This window comes from Brachyistius frenatus, unplaced genomic scaffold (assembly GCF_029030835.1).
Source record: "Brachyistius frenatus isolate BFR_SWC_R1_liver_20210118 unplaced genomic scaffold, ASM2903083v1 Contig_8, whole genome shotgun sequence".
NCBI classification, from domain to species: domain Eukaryota; kingdom Metazoa; phylum Chordata; class Actinopteri; family Embiotocidae; genus Brachyistius; species Brachyistius frenatus.
The window spans coordinates 5,805,916-5,822,930 of record NW_027210607.1 but is presented as its reverse complement, the minus strand read 5'-3'; the positions used below and the strand labels follow the sequence as shown (position 1 = coordinate 5,822,930).

At 41.0% G+C, this 17,015-nt stretch overlaps 1 protein-coding gene across 1 annotated transcript; it reads right to left on the bottom strand.

Annotated features, from left to right (window-relative positions):
• Nucleotides 1-1,505: 1,505 nt before the first annotated feature.
• On the bottom strand, nucleotides 1,506-16,873 carry LOC138616062 (guanine nucleotide-binding protein G(I)/G(S)/G(O) subunit gamma-4). The gene is made up of 3 exons (XM_069690082.1): nucleotides 16,445-16,873; nucleotides 15,026-15,131; nucleotides 1,506-3,664 (listed from the first exon to the last, which is right to left on the bottom strand). The coding sequence occupies exons 2-3, from the start codon at nucleotides 15,122-15,124 to the stop codon at nucleotides 3,536-3,538; spliced, it is 228 nt and encodes a 75-aa protein (XP_069546183.1). The 5' UTR covers nucleotides 15,125-15,131; nucleotides 16,445-16,873; the 3' UTR covers nucleotides 1,506-3,535.
• Nucleotides 16,874-17,015: the final 142 nt, after the last annotated feature.

Sequence of the window (17,015 nt, the reverse complement as noted above, 5' to 3'; positions counted from 1 at the left end):
GCCTCTGATTCCACTTTTTATTTATATGTTGCAGCCTACTATTTATATTCCAACGTGTATTTTTTTCTTCTTTTGCTTTGCAGCATCCAAAACACTCAGGACTCACGGCACTTTTCTCTAGATCTATATAGATTTCTTTTTATCCAGTGAGGTCCCAGCTGAGAACCATGCTCCTCCTGCAACATAATACCAAGACCTATTTCTTGTATTCCTAATTTTAGATTTTAGTTCATAAAACATATTTTTTCTCTGTAGTACTTAAAGTTTCCTTCCACAAAAGGTTTATTCTTATCCAAACTGAAGGTCTGGGGAAAGAGTGCTGCAGACTGCAATGCACGGTGGGATACAGTTTTAATTTTGGGTTATATAAATTACATTATATTGTAAAAAGTATTTCTCTATAACCCAAATCAACAAAATTTTAAGTTAGGAGAATTGCATTATTAATACAGAAATAACCATAAAAAATGTACGTAATTTGCTTCATAAAAACGTGTGGATGTGGATTGATCAGATTTTATTGACAGTGACCAAACAAATCCTGATTGGACATTTGTGACATCACAATTTCTTGCCCACTTTAAACCAGTGAACATTCAACAGAAAAACAGAAATCTGTGAAAAAAACAAAACTGTTCTAACTTTTGAAGACATTAGTTTATTCACGTAGGACCTCATCATTCATTGTAAGAAGTTAATTGAGAAAATCTGTTTCTTACTAGGCCTTTAATTTCAGATAAATGTAGATAATAATTCACTGCACAGCTGCTCCTGAGGTTTAAGAAATCCTCCTTTATAACTTTGCTTGTTTTTAATTACATCCTTCCCCTTTGGAATCGGTTTAGAAAAATCAAAGCGAGATACCTGGATTAACTTTATCAATGTCATTCATCAAAACTGCCTTTCACTTTGTACATTCATTACAGCTCACTGTGACCTGTGATAGGAACCCACAAAGTTAATTTCCCTGTTTTTCTGACTTGTTTGGCCAAAGAAAAAAGCAATTGTGCCTCTGACATGATCATCAGACCTTTAAGTGCAGTGAAATAACGCCTGAAAAGTGGTTAAAAATAAATGACCGCTATCAGCCAAATTTGGCAGAAAGTGGTAATTTCAGTCTTTTCCCAGCTGAGGCTGTAATTGGATGGACACATGAAAGAGCCACAACAGACAATATGAATGCTGATGTCAGTGGATGATACCTGGAATTATTATTGGGGCCATTCTTCTTGCAAAGTGCAGTGTCGGCATGTGCATTGCTCTTATTCTATCTGCACTGTAGAAGGCAAACAACGCTGAATTGAATTATAATCAGTTTTTTTTTTTTTTTAAGTCCCAACACATGAACAGTGCATCCAGATGGCATGTGGTTCAGCTCAGCCACAGGAGGTCTCCACAACACACCAGAATATCACGTTCCTCTGTGAGACCCAGGATGATTTGCAGTGGCCTTTTGTGTTATCAGCATGAGAGGCATGGAGCAGAAACATTAAAGACACGGCACATTTGGGTTACCGTTTTCCTTTAATTCATTTGATCCGTCAAAGGATTTACAAAGCCTGCTATTTAAATGCTATTTTTTTTTTCCCAAAACGATAATACCATTCATGAATACAGCTGCACATTATTGACATATCCGGCCTCCAATGAGATCATTATGTGCAGAGTAGCACCCAGAAAGTCAATGAAGAGGCAATATTTCATATCATAATAGTTCTCTCTGTTATAGATAGAAATAAATCCATGCAATATTCATCTCTGGCCGGTGTATTTCTTGTTTCAGATTTGGCACCATCCTTCAGATGAGGTCAGTGAAAGCGCCCTGAGGTCAGCCTCAGGTTTTCAGATAGGAAATAAAGACAATAATTATCCTGAAAACAATTTGAGTAGTTTGTGACAGTCCACTATCAGAGTTTGATTCCTAATGCGATGGCTATTCAAGTACCAAGAGGAAATTTCTCTCAATTTCTACAGAAACGATGACGCAAAAAGCCTGAACCACCAAAAGGATCATAATATGTAAACGACCCTTACCATTGTTTTTAAAAAATACTTAGATAGTACCAATAATTGCATGATTTATAAATGGTTTTTTTTCTAAGTATCATACAAGCTTAGTAGCACTACACGTCATGTAGCTGTCAGTGCTGTGCAACAAATATTCAATAATACTACTGATAATAACAATATTAATAATGATCATAACAATTCATCGTAAAAATTAGCAAATGCTGTTAAACTGTCATTTAAAGGAAATGTTTTTGACAGTGTGCTTTTTCTTTCCCAAACAAAACAAAACGGAAAAAAAAGAAAAGTCTGTGGCATCACAGTGTGAAGATCACACTACTCTCACAGAAGTTGGCACTGTAACATACTGTACACTCGAAAAGACTGACAGTCCCTCGGAAACAGAGGAGACAGTCGAAAAGGAGCAGAGAAACATGCAGGCCTTTTGGTTTGGCATTAATGTCAAAGGCCTTGCCATTCACTCGAGGACAGGCAAAAAGAATCAGGCTCAGGAAACATGCCCAAAAAATGAATGAGACGGTTAAGGAAGGAAGAGGAGAAGAAGTACTGCAAAAAATATTCCAGTTAAGGGGGGGGGGGGCTGCAGGATGAACTGATAGTCTGTCTGATTCAAAGAGGATGAAGGACATGAAGAGTAAATCAAACAGAGCAGCAAAGGTAGAATGCATTAGAGCGGGTCTGGATGGGATGTGGCAGATTCATAAATAATTTTAGACTTAAGGGTTGTTTGCACGGTGACAACCCTGAAGAAGTCATCGCACTGCTGAAACATTAGCTCTGCATCTTTCAATAAACACAGTCTATTTATTTATTTGTAGCAGAACTGAAGTGCAGTCGCCTCCTTCTTATTACGGGAGCAGATTGTGACTGAAATTATTTACTGTGAGAAAAGGTTTCCGTTTCTGCGCTCTCATCTGCATCCGGCTATACTGCAGCACTAAAATGAGCAGGTTAATTGTTGGTGACTGTGGAAGCAAATTGAAACAGAAACCACTACTGAGGGAAGTGTCCAATTTCAGCGGTGCTTTCAGTGAGTGTTGCCACAAATAGTCAAACGGGCGCAGTGACAGCAAAGAGAAACTAACTCAAATTATGTTGGAGATAATACAACCATTTTGGCTTTCTTTATTCGGATAAACTGGATGGGAATAAATGCTTTAAAAAGTCACAGACACTGGGCAAACTTCTGTTTCCTGAGGCAAGTTAAGATCTAGCACAATAAAAGAAAGAAAAACATCTCTCATCTCATTAAGCACTTAGCAAGGTTGTTCTCTAATAACAAAGCAATAACAAACCTATTTAACAAGACATGATACTCTCACTGGGTTGCCAGTTTGGAAGCTGACTCCCCCAAAACCTTCAGCCACCAGGACAGAGCTGACCAACAACAGAGTGTCCACCTGGCAAAACTCAACTCAATGCCTACGGCCGGTAGCTTCAGGTGTGGTGAAGACAGAGAAGGCAGGCGACGCCATGCCTGCGCCTGTACAGCTCTACCAGCAGGTCATCAGAGGATGGTGCAGAAGAACTTCTTCTCCCGGAAAGGGTTCTCGGAGGCGGGGACGGGCACGATGAGGGGGTCCTCGCGTATGTGGGCGTCGCAGTACGCCATCAGGTCTGCAGCTGCTTTGGAGACCTGGAAGGTTGAGACAAAGGAAAAAAGACGGGCACATGTGATTAGATGTTTATCAATAAAATCCCAGCAATTCAAGATGTATGATTGAACATCAAATCACAGACTGTTTATCTTTTTAAATGATGTGCAGGATGTTTTTGAAGCTACTAAAAAGCTTCTCCACTACTCCATGCTTTCTTTATAATGTAATCTTGCCTTCATTGCAGTGCTGTCTGAGCTGGTTTCCAGTTCTCTTATACGTACTTCATCAGTCATGTGACCTATAAGTTCAACTTCAGCCTGAAGCCACTGTTACATTTCTCTTTATTATTTTCTGATCCCTCTACTTTAATAATCAGAATAGAAATAATAATAATAATTCAATAAAATGTAAACCAGAGGATTCATTTTATGGCATGAATCATATGGTCGCTTCCTTAAACAAAGTATCTTGTGTAAAGTGTTAAAGTCGTGGGTTAAATATCATTTTAACTGATTTCTAGTTATGTTTGATGAAGTAGATTTAAATATACTGTGTATATTCTGTTTTGTATTGAACAGGTTGGCATGCCCTGTTCACACCTGTCATTAAAATGTGTTTGAGGGGATCCGATCACATGTTGACAGCTCTAAGAACAGGTGTGAAAGCACTCAAGACCAATTGGGGACGCATCCGATCCGATCTGCTCAGACCACATCTGGAGGTGTGGGACGCATATGGCCTCATACTCTAAACATGTGAGTATGTGAGTGCATCCCAAATTGAAGGACAGTCTCTTCAATTGACATCCTCTGTGTAAGTTGAAGTGCGTACTCATCCGTGCACCAACGGTGCAATTTTAAAGTGCGATGCAACAACAAGAAGCCACTCGTTTTGATTTCTTCCACTTCTTTTGATTTTCTTTCGATTAATAAAAACAACAATGCATTTGCTCATTGCAAACAAAAATGTACAGTACGTATTCATTTGCTTGTAGAGTGGGGAAGGGAAATCCGATCCTAGCGTCACGTCAATGTTAATGCCAGGCGTGAACGGGGCCAGAGACTACGAGCCTGGTGGTACCAGACCCATCACTGGTTGAATATGTTGGTCTGCCACCCTCCATACAGAATCATTTCCAGTTGTTGCATCCTACTCGGTGTACCTCAGGTGAATTTTGAAACTATTGGAGTAGCCTTTAACCAATCAGCTGCACTGCAACTACAATTAGAAAAAAAACATTTGACTTCAACCTCATTACACTTAAGCACCCAGAATTACAGTCGCTTATGTTAAAGATAAAAAGTTGTTTGTATAGTTGTATTACATTTATGGTCATTTATATTTCTCTTGTACATTTGTCTATTTGTCAAGAGTAAATAATAATTTTGGAAAAACTTGAAAAAAATGATGGTAATGATTTGTTTATTTGATGATATTATTATGATGATAACAGTGAAGGCAGCTGAAAACAAACACATGGAGAGGAGTCGTGAGACACATGTTCATTTGTAAGCTCTGCACTGAAGCACCACGCTTGTCTACAACTCATCGTGTTGGCCTGTGGCTGCTGCACTGATGTTACCTCAGCCTCAGGCAGGAGGACGACACAGCTCGTTGCCGTGACTGAGCGGCGTTAAGGCGAGAACTTAACCAACTCAAATAAATGTGTGGGACTTACAACACACGTCTTCCCGTCAAGGTAAAAAGCTGCACATTGTATTCTTCAAAGTCAAACAGTGCATTTTACAGTAGAGCCGGACTGCATGTGAATGCAGGTTTCCACTCGGGAGCTGAGTGGGAGGTTACAGTATGGGAGGCAGGAGATGAAGACCAGAGCAGCAGCTGCATCAGAGGGACGGCGAGGACTCGGTGATATACGTGGAGGACAGAACCATCTGACCTCCTGCCTGCCACTTCACCTCACTCACTGACGCTCTCACGGGAAAATACAGCGCAAAGAATCCGCCATGCTGCCCGTCAGCTTTGGTCTTAAACGTGGGACCATTACATTATTATTTCAACCATCTCATAGCGTAAAATGAAAATATGCAGAAAGGATTGTGGATCAATATCAGTTGCTGAGATTTGTGTACTTTAAAAGGAACAATAAGGCTGGTGCTATTCAATATTTTTCTTAACATCACCAAATACCGTGAAAAGACATTAAGACCACAACTCCATTCATTCCTTCTAAATATGTAAAACTATTGAAAACAGCTCACAATTATATATTTCCACCTTTTAAAAAAAGAGTCAGAAATTTCCCCAAACAAATGGAGACAGTATATTTGAACAAATGCCACTCAAAAAGGAGCATGTGGTGTATTTGTTGGGAACTATTTTCTGTCGTGGATTATACCACATTTGGTAACATGGAGGAATAAACTACATCAGGTTTTAACTATCCAGTTGGTTTTGATCTTTTAATGGGATTTCCTGACAAGAACAGACATATAGAATATCAGCAGCTTTACTTAGTTTCACATTCGGACACTTTTCATACAAAATATGCAATAATTTGACAGAACACTCACCGAGTGCAGGGCACAAAGTTTGGGAACTCATTCTTCACCAGGAGTCACTTCTATGTTCCCCAGACTTATATGGCACATAATGAGAACCTGAACCCAACTCTGTATTCACTTAAAATAAGATGGGTTTAAGTGTCAAACTGGGGAAGGGTTTGGGTTCGAGTTAGGACTTGTTGTTACAATTAATTGGGGAAGATAGGACCCCGGGAACACAAATACTTTCCTCTGTTCCAGTTAGTATGAAACAAGTCCAAGGACTTTATTTTAACAACCTAAGCACCTCAAATCCACTTTTGCTAATCTATCAACAGATAATCTGACCGCAAAGTGGGGTGGTATTAATTAATTGTCGGTGTTTTGGGTGTAACATGAAATAAATCAATCAGAAAGTCATCTTTCATCCTCTTTACAGTCAGGTGAGCTTGCACCCCAGGGGATTTCTGTTATAAAGGCGGATTTTCCAAGTAGTAGAAAAGAACACTTCTCTGCAGAGGAAACAGATCTGCTCATGAGAAGATTGACGAACACAATAATAATCCTTCACAGAGTAACTTTTTGCATGTTTGTGTGTTGCTGCACATCTCTGTGAGGAGAGTGTTCAAACATTGAACACCCACCTATGTAGGCACATGTTAATAATATACCTTTAATAAAATCCTGCAGCATTGATTTCAGGCTGGATTTTTCTTGGACAATCACTTCCTGATGCCTCAAGACACCACCACCAGTGCACCTGACCACAAAGCAGCAAAGACACATACGCTGGTTATAAGATGGAGCCCTAAAAGTCTACAGTCAATGTGACACAATGAATTGACATGTGATATAATGAGTTGACATGTGATATACTGCAGCGTTGTTCATGTTGCAGTCGTTACAGAACTAAATCAACTCCTCCGCTCTTATTATCTCCACTATTGTAATGCAGGCGGTTAGAAGTAGTTGGAGACTCACTGTCTGCTGTCTCTGGTGTCCAGTTTTACTCCTGTGTTACAGCTCAGCGGGACAAGCTTGATTTATATGCATCTGTATGTTTCACTCTTTGGACAAATAAATTCTAATTCTATTGTGTTTTCATAAAGTAGGCTGCTCCGTCCACCAGAGAGACAGAGTACCAGTGGGACATCATGCATAAAGTCACCGAGAGGTTGGATGTCAGACGGACCGCTTAGTGGGGAAAAGAACTGCAGCCACAGGACTGTCCTACTGAACACTGAACACCTTCCAGCGAGTGGGCGGAGCTTCAGCGCCTTCAGGACACGCCCCCCCAGTCTCAGAGCAGAAGAGACTCCTGATTTTCTCACCATTTCAAACCCTAATTTAACAAACTTGTCTGTGTTTGTTTTCATTCAAATTTGGATGGGTAGTTAACAACCCATACTTCTGTGGTGTGATGAACTTAAAACTCATTTTCATTTCTACTTTACAGCATCTTTAACAGACTCAAAACACTTTACAATGTGCCTCCCATTCTCACACACACACACACACACACACACACACACACACACACACACACACACACACACACACACACACACACACACACACACACACACACACACACACACACTATTAAAATGAAATTATTATTATTTCTATTTCATCTGCTCCACATCCGCCTCATTATTAACCACCTTAGTTTATCGTAATAACATGTCAACATTCACCAAAACAAATTTACAGCTGAGGCTGATGGAAAAGCCCTAGTTGGTCATAAAAAATATTTTTGGCCAAATTAAAACTGTGAAATGATAAAAAGTCAGGGATAACACGAGGTCGTCAAAATTCATCCTGAAGGGGACATTGATGTCTTCATTATGTGTCTTGGCGATCCGAATAATAATCCAATATTTAATGAGACATTTGACTCGAAACCACAAATGTCAACCTCATGCAGGAAAAGTCAAAATCATTATGATTCACTTTTTGATTGTCTTGTACAAATTTGACAAATAATAGTTGTTGAGATATTTCAATATGCACCAGAGATGCGGGCCGATCGATTCACAGACCGACATTGACATTCAGAGTCACAACTGCTTGTCAGACCAAAACCAGCTAACAGTCTTTTTACCAATCATACACAGCCAGTCAAATCAATCTGCCTCTCTGTCTCTGATACGCACTGCTTTTAAAATACTTTAGAATGATCCTGTCCAAACACAATATACAGTTTAAACCAGGAATACATCCCACTGTCCTCTCCTGCTTCAGTCTGATTACCTCCTTTACACAAAACAAAAGTGGAAACCAGAAGTTTAGTTCGGTTATAAGTGAACATCCAGCAGTGCAGCGCATTAAGTTCCCAAACTAAAGAAAGACAAAAAGCGGTGTTATCCCGCATGGCTTCCTCTCTGCATGATTTCGGCTCGAGCTGCTGTACCGTCGCCACCTTCTCCCAGCTAATGCGTCTCCATTACGTATGTCTGCTGCACATCACTGGAACCGTGGATCTGTTTTGCAATTGATCTGTCGCTGATAAGTCACTGATTATTCACAATACACCTCACAATGATATTTCAGAGAACACAAGTGTTATTATGTTGTTGTCGCTTGTACTAAAACTGACAAGACCTGACTTTCAATAACACATCGATGGTTCGCAGCGTTGTAACACCGTCTGGAAGGATGGTTTTGCATTTCCTGAGACACAGCTGAGAGGAAACTCAGCGTAGCAATGAAATGTCAAATTATGAATGACTGTGTTTACAGGCAAACCATTGATCTGTATATCTGGACGCTGATTAAGGTCATACAAAGAGCACTTTTATATTAATGGCACTATAAATTACCCCCAAAAAAGACACAATATTTGCAGAAAATAATAAGTAAGCCTATTTAAGCACTTTCGAAAAAACTCGGGGCACTAATCACAGCATCCAAACCGGCACAAAGTGGGAACATGAACAAAGCCTTCTCTTGCATTACAAATAAACAGCTTAATTACTTTCATAATCAAAGTAAATGCAGTAATTATATTATCATGCGACTGCAGCCGGGGTGTGTGCAGAGAACTGGAGCCCCACAGGACGAAGAGTGGTACTGCACAGTGTGTGTCATTAGTCCCAGACTGATTGTAATTACACTGCAGCCCCAAGATGGAAGGAGAGTCCTTCTAATTAGCGCAGATCACATTCCTTTGGCTGATTGAGCAATTAATGAGAACGTGGTGATCCCTCAATCAGAGCGCAGAGACCGCTCTTGTCACGGACACACTCTCCCTCGTCAGATCCCTTAATTAAATTTAAGGGATCGCCTGACGAGGCCAACTGTCTGTTGCCTCTCTGCCTTTATTTCCAGCCACGTTCTTCTTCAGTGCTTTTTTTTTTTTTTTTTTTTTTGTAGGGGGGATTTTAATGAAAACTTATTTGGATCTTCACATCTGATGTGCCAAGTGTTTATTAAAAACTATTGACCATCCAGAGAAAATAATAAAGCTGCTGCCAATGTTTTTTTTAGAACCTATTGTTTTTTCACTTTTGAATTTGCAAAAATGTAGATATTTATATTTATATGCCGAATTCATAATATAACTGAAAACATTTCCCTCTTTGAAGCATTAATTTAGTAATTCTCTGAACATTATTTGAGCTAATAATGAGAAGTTGAGCACTGATATAAAGAGTATTTTTTTACAGGTGAACCCAGTGCCTCTTTTAATACTTAACATAGATCTATGAAAACCAAACTTTACTCACAGCAACATAAAAAAACATCCTGGTCAAAAACAGCTCGATGAGTTTGGTGCTTAAAGGTTTTCACTGAGGAGAAACGTTTCCCCCAAGTGACACCACAGACATCAGTTACTCACAAAAGCGTAGACTTTTGTCAGAGCCGCTGTGGAGCTGAGTGAAAGCCCCTCCGATATGGATCCGCTGTGACATTTAAGATCCATTTCCATTCGGGTCTGACACGCTGTTTTCCATAAAATGATGAAGTGACAGTAAAACTGACAAGTCACATCTATTCAGACACGATGTGATCTAAACTCTTCTCACTTCATTCAAGAAAACAATTTCATATAGTTTTACTTCTCTTAATATTTACCTTTCGCCTTCAGCAAGCACTATAAATTTGTTTATGTCCCACACTATTGTACTTTGAGCATGTCAGATAGATGTTATTCAGACTCTCTTTTTACATTCGAGCAACAGACAGTTCACAGCGTAACGTGCGGTTCAACCTGTGCTCGATGCCGGTGCCGTGTTCCCTGCTTGGCGATCCGTGCAGTGACACGGATCGCTACCAGGACAACCACAAAACACATCGTTTTCTGGTTCACAGAAACTAGTATTTTGGTTGTGTTGCTGTCATTTTCGCACCATCATGTGAGACTCCACTCGAGCGCTGGCTGTGGGCCCGAACATAATGTGCAACCACAACAAACAGAACAAGGACACAGCACATAAAACACAGGAAAAAAAGGAGAGGTTGAAACAAATGTCTATTCAGTATTTAAAATGGAAAGTCTGTTCAGACTGACATCCAGAGTTTCTGACACTTTTGATGTAAGCTGCATATCAGCAAGAAAACCTGGTGTTATTTTGACTTGGAGCATTAATGCTTTAATATGCCAAGATAGTTTCCCAGATTATAGTCGCAGCACATACAAGTACTTGTATTTACAAGCCAAAAATCTAATTATTAAAAATCAACTCATGGAATTAAACATATAAGAGTTAATATTGGATTTGAATTGTGTGTAATTTTCAGTGATAAAACATCACATCACAGTCACAGCTGAGAGGAAAGAACTGTTCATGCCAGATATGATCAAGAAGAAAGTTGAGGCAAAATGGAAGCCGATTCTATTTTGCCTCAACTTTCTTCACAGTGTGATGTGACTTGAGGGTTAAAGCACAAACTATGTTTCAGTCACCAACCAGGAATCACCAACAGCACACAGATAAACGACATCACTTCCATTATAGGGACACAGCCGAGGTGAAAACTCAAAGAGCTGGAAGCTACTCTTCAAAGGCCCGATAAGACCTCCAATATGGCCGCCAGACGTTGCTGTTGTTTCTAATCGCCCAAAAGTACTTTAGTGGTTAAACCTTCACATATAGAAATTATATTATTATTATTATGAAAACTGTAACCCAGGGTCACACTTTGGTACCCACTACAGCATACTGTGTCAGTGTCACATTGTGCTTTGCCTTAGCGTGAAAAAACCCCACACGTGGTTAGGTTTAGGAAAACACTCCTTAAACGATATTCATGTGGCTTCTTCACAAACTCAAATCCTGGTTTCCAGGGTTAAAAGTCACAGGTTTGATCCATCCCCATAAAAAAACCTACATACCTGGACTTTTGTACTTTGTAAAATGACCTCTATCACATGACTTTCTACGCCTAGGCTAGGCAAAACACGACACTGACACGGTATCGTCCAGTAGACTGACAGATGAATTACACTCTTTAACGTGCTGCTGGACTGAAAATACACCAAAGCTTCAAAATTCATTTTTAGATTTGCTCTTTGCGCTCTCTTAGCAATTTTGACATAGTTTGAACTTAGTTTGGTGGTCTGTATTGAAAACTATTAACTTAACCATTTCGGTCATTGACTGGTTTGGATTAATTTACTTTTTTTGTTTTTTAGGTATATCATAAAACATTGGTTGTATGTTTTGTATTTTGTCTTAAAAAAAAAATTGTGCAGCTACTTTTATTTTGAAATAAACACTTACATTGTTCTGAACATGTATCCATAAGTTGCATTAGTGTTTATTTTGATGAACAACGCGACTCATAAATAACTGAAACATTTCAATGCGACATCGGGCTACAAAAGACAACTTGTAGGTGAAACACATCTTCCAAAGCCTGATTACAAGTCGGGGATAATCACTTTGTTGTTTTTTTTGTGTTTTTTTTTAAAGAAGAGGATTTTTTTTTCTTGTAAGCAGCCTTTGTTGTGCTGAGTAGGGATGATGGTGTATGGCCGGCTTCCAAGCGCGGCTATAATGCTGAACGAACAGCCTCGGGGCTGCAGGGCAATCATTCCCGGAGCACACGAGGAGCCTGCCGAATGAGATGATGACACGGCCCTTTAGGTTGCACGAGCGTTGAAGAAGCTTCCCCTTCAAATACCGCAAACTTATGAATGGAAAAAAAGGCCTTTTGATGGGGCGAACAGATCGTGCAGTAAAAAAACAACGATGAGTTCTGGCCAATGTAGAAGTCTCTGTTTACAGTAGCAGTATTATGATGTTTTAATACACTGCGACTGACCTCAAATATAAACAGTGTGAAGTTATCAAAAGTCAATATTTAGCCAGGTGCTGTTTGATGAGGACACACGCTCTTTATGAGGCCTTTATGATGTACTGCTTCATAATAAAAGTGTGGTGGAGCAGCAAGAGTGTTTTATAGAAGAAGCGAACAACGAGTTTAAACCAGAGATCTTCATCTCACAGGTCGACGAGGAGGAGCTCTGCACCCAAACTGACCCACATTGGTAGAAAGCTGATGTCAGAAGTGGTCAGAAATCACCGCGGCCCACAATTCCCCTGGGTTCATCCCTCACGGCTACCACAGCGGTGCTGCTCGGGAGTCCCAGCTGTGCACAGTAGATCCACTCTGACATAGAGGTGGTGACTCCTTCAAAGCAGAGCTGAGGCTTCATGTGACGCCTGTCAAAATAGGTTCCTCTAAACGAAGCTGAAAAACAGTTGGAATCAATGGTGGGTAATCTGATTGTGGTAGTTTATGAGTGTTTATATGTATTTTCCCTGATGGAAGCTGCTCAAAATCTGGCAAATCCTCTCAAGTCACATCACGTGGGTTAGCGTTGGCTTGAGGCTGACGATCGGGTTGTGGAGTCAGAAAGAAGTGAGTTTCCCAAACTTTTCTAGCCTGCTCCTCATTTCTGCTCAAGACAAGAGGCTACATTAGCACAACCAACTCTTATCCTTCAGGCAGGTGGAGATGAGGAAAGTTCCCACTTTCTATCTGAGAGTGTTCACAAACAGGAAACATGGCAGCCCCGTCAGAATAACAGCCGTGCTCCAAATGACGTACTTCCCGTAGTACACTCGCGTACAGTAAACTTACATGTCAGTACTCTTAGTTGTGTGGTACAGGATAGTGATGTCACAAACGCACACTGCCGTACTGTACTGACCGGATGGCGACCGTTGAGTGTGGAAAGTGTGCAACGTTTCACTCTCAATTTGTGGACCGTTTTGAGTACATCCTCCGGGTAGTCAGTGCACAGCATTTCAATGCTTGTCAGTGTGAATGAACGTACGAGTGTTCGTACATTAGCACGCATTTGGAACACATCGAATGAAAAGTGACAAACAACCTCATCATCATCCATATAAACCAACACGGGGACAAACCGGAGCTCGAGGTTTCAGACCAGGTTCATTTCTTCCTTTCACTTCAAACACTGAATGTCAAGTGACATCAAACCTGCTTCTCTGAGTTCTTAAAAACCTCCCACTTACCCGGTGGGATATTCCCAGTTCCACAGGAGGAATTTTCCTACTTCCCAGTTGCTCATGAACGTACTATTAAACTAAACTGTAGAGCTGCGTTGTGGGTAATGTAGACATCCGGTTTTGACAACCAGAAGCTACCTCTGATAATGTTGTATGGGTGCAATGCTAAAACTGGTGGAGTACTCCTTTAATTTATCAGAAAGACCGGTGGCGATGATTCACTCTTACTGCATCAGTCCATCCAATAAATGGTTGAATGCACCCACAATGGTCTGATTGACGATAAATAGTTTATCGTAATAGTGAATAGCAGACGCAGGATTCGACACAAGAATGGTTTTGAAGTGTAATGTTGATGCACTGTCTGCATCGAAATCAAAAGAACGGCTGAAGCAAAAAAAACCTGACCTGCTCTTTTTCCATGTGGCCCGGATGAAGGTTTAAATGGTCCGACTGGCAACGTGCATGTTTCTGTGCTTGTCGACCAATCCAACGGCCCAACAATGCTTCAAACAAAAATACTTTCAGATCTACCTTGCCACACCACTGACTCTCACCTTCAAACCCATTTGAACCTACTGAGGAAGCAACCTTTTAAAAAACACAAACCTCACACAAGAGCTCAATAAATCCCAACAACAGCTCGGCACTGTAGTGATTATCAAACGTCGTTCAAACAGGACTCATTAATGCATTAATAGGGGACTAATTTTTGCTGCGGATTAATACACATCTGGTCATTTACAACAGGAGGACAGTCCATGTTAAAAATAATTAAGGAACATGTCATCCAATGTGGCTTTTGATCATCAGCCGAGCTATTGAGTTTAATAAATTATTATTTTTGTATTTACTTGCATGCAAATTTAAAGTCATTACAGCAAACTAGATAGATAGATAGATAGATAGATAGATAGATAGATAGATAGATAGATAGATAGATAGATAGATAGATAGATAGATAGATAGATAGATAGATACTTTATTAATCCCACAAGGGGAAATGTTTTCGCTACAGCAGCATTATAGTCACAGGTAAAGAAATAAAAATAAAAAATATTAAATATGATATGACTATGATACTGTTGCCTATTCAAAGCAAGCAAAAACATTTTTATGGTTTTATCGGACAAAATGTTTCTGACAAAAAAAAGGGTTGTTGCTGCTCTGAAAACTATCAGCAGAGGTTAGATACACAATTTTATAGCTACATCATCAGGTGAGTTTAAACCTTTCAGTAGAGCAAAACAACATTTGGACTCACAAATTTTCTTTGTGATCTTTTAGACTAAACCAAACTAAACTGCAGGTGATTTATAAATTCACATGTTGCAGGTTTGGTGACAGAAATGAACGTGCAGCATTAATTCACCCACTCAGACACACACAGGTGAAAGAAGCGGCCCCGTACCTTTATCCTGTCCATGCAGGCCTCCATCTTCAGCTGCTCCACAGATTTCCTGGCTTGGGAGATGCTGGCCGTGCTGTTGTTGACGATGCCGTCCTTCATGGTGATCCTGTGGCGCCAAAGGGAGAGGGAGGGGGGGGGTGTCAGCACATAGAGTCAGTGAACATCACATTAAAGCCAGAAAGCAGCAACAGCCCCCTGGTGATATCTCTGCCCCCCCCCCCCCTCAGAGCCGCCATTCTCCACCACGACCCTTTCTTCTTTTTTTTTTTTATTTCATTAAAAGGACCCATTTTGTGCGGGGGAATCTGTTTTCCGGCAGCCATGCTCCATTTTATCTGAAGAAAGAGCTTTGAAGGGAGCAGCTGGACTGCAGTTTGTCAATGTTCAGCCACTGCATGATTGTTTTTCTTAGCTATTCTTTAAAGCTTGTGGCTGGGAGGAGTAAAGGGGTTTATACTTGTGTGGGTGGGTGATTAAACACACACACACACACACAAACAGGACTCAAGTGCACTTCAGAAGACATATAGGAGGGGCATTTTTTTTTTTTTTGGAATGATCCTTTCCAAACCTGAAACTTTTTCCTTGGTCTGCACCTCCAGACTGGAGCAGGTCTGTCCACTCCTTCATCTCCTCAACTTTTCCCCTCAGTATGCATCAGTGCAGCTGCAGTGGACTTCACCTGCTCTGCTGCCACCAGCCTTTCCTGCAAATCAGTCCATGCAGGGACTAATTTAAGGGCCCCTCTCTCTCCTCAAGCCCCCACCCCCCTCCCCCTCCAACAACACCTGACCACAGCTGTATTTTATAATAATGAAGCATTTCACAGAGGTGGGGTCCTGCTGAATCCATTCACTCACTGTGCATTCCCCCCCCCCCACCGATTTCTTGATTTACTTTCCATCAAGTCGAATTAAAACGTGTTTAAAAATGATTGTTTTTTTTGTTTTTTTATAAAGCAGACGTTTTGTCTGATCGATGAATCCACCCTTCGTGGTTCTGTAAAGCCAATTTATAGCTCCTAATCACACCCTCGCAGGGAAGCTACCAGGCCTTTTCCATGTAGGTTCCCCCCCCCACCACCACCTCGATTCGTCCACATCTGGGGGCTTGTGTTCGCCTCTGTGTGGTTTAATCCAAATGTAACGACGCTAATTGTTGATGCAGATCTGTCAAACACGGGCGACTCTTATTTCTAAAGGAGATTTAAAAAAAAAAAAAAAAAAAAAAAAAATGTGGGCTCACAACACAGAGCGAGCTGCGGCCCTGGTTGGAGCAGAAAACAGCACAGCACATATCATGGAAAGAGACAAATGATCCTGCATAGAGGATGCATGATGTTAAAGTCAAAATGTCTTAATGCTTCGCTGCATGCCTCGGCTAGGAGCACATTAATGTAGGCTACAGCCGCCGACCTACCTGAAACGTGCCAATGCTTTTCCAATTTGGAGAATTCCGGGTTGACTCCACCCAACACACACACACACATACACGCACACAAAATGAGGATCTGTCAAATATCAGATGATAGGAGGAAATCCCAGCCTCGCTTCGGTCTGGACTGAACCCGACGAGCTCGATCCTGGCGGCTTTTAATTTCGCCCCGGCGGTTCGCTCAGCGCGAGTCGTGCGTATTCCGTGTGGGAAGATGAGATCCAAGCGGCGAGGTCTTCTCGGTGAGCAACCACGGCTGGACTTGGAGAGATGTTACGCATGCAGCAGGGGGGGAAACCTCTGTATGACGATCAGACAGAGAGGCTGTGGGGTAGGGAGCACTCGATCAGTGGACCAGGAGCTGCAGCAGCAACAAGCCGGGGATGTGTTTCCACTGTACGAACTGACCCTAAACGCACCTGCACTGCTTATCAGTCAAATTAACGAGCTGCTGGTTTTCTATTTTGCTTTATTGCAACAGGAAGCACCAGAGAGATTTGCAGGCTTCCCCATTTCATTTTTATATCAGCTTTGACATCACCGGGTTCCCCCCCCC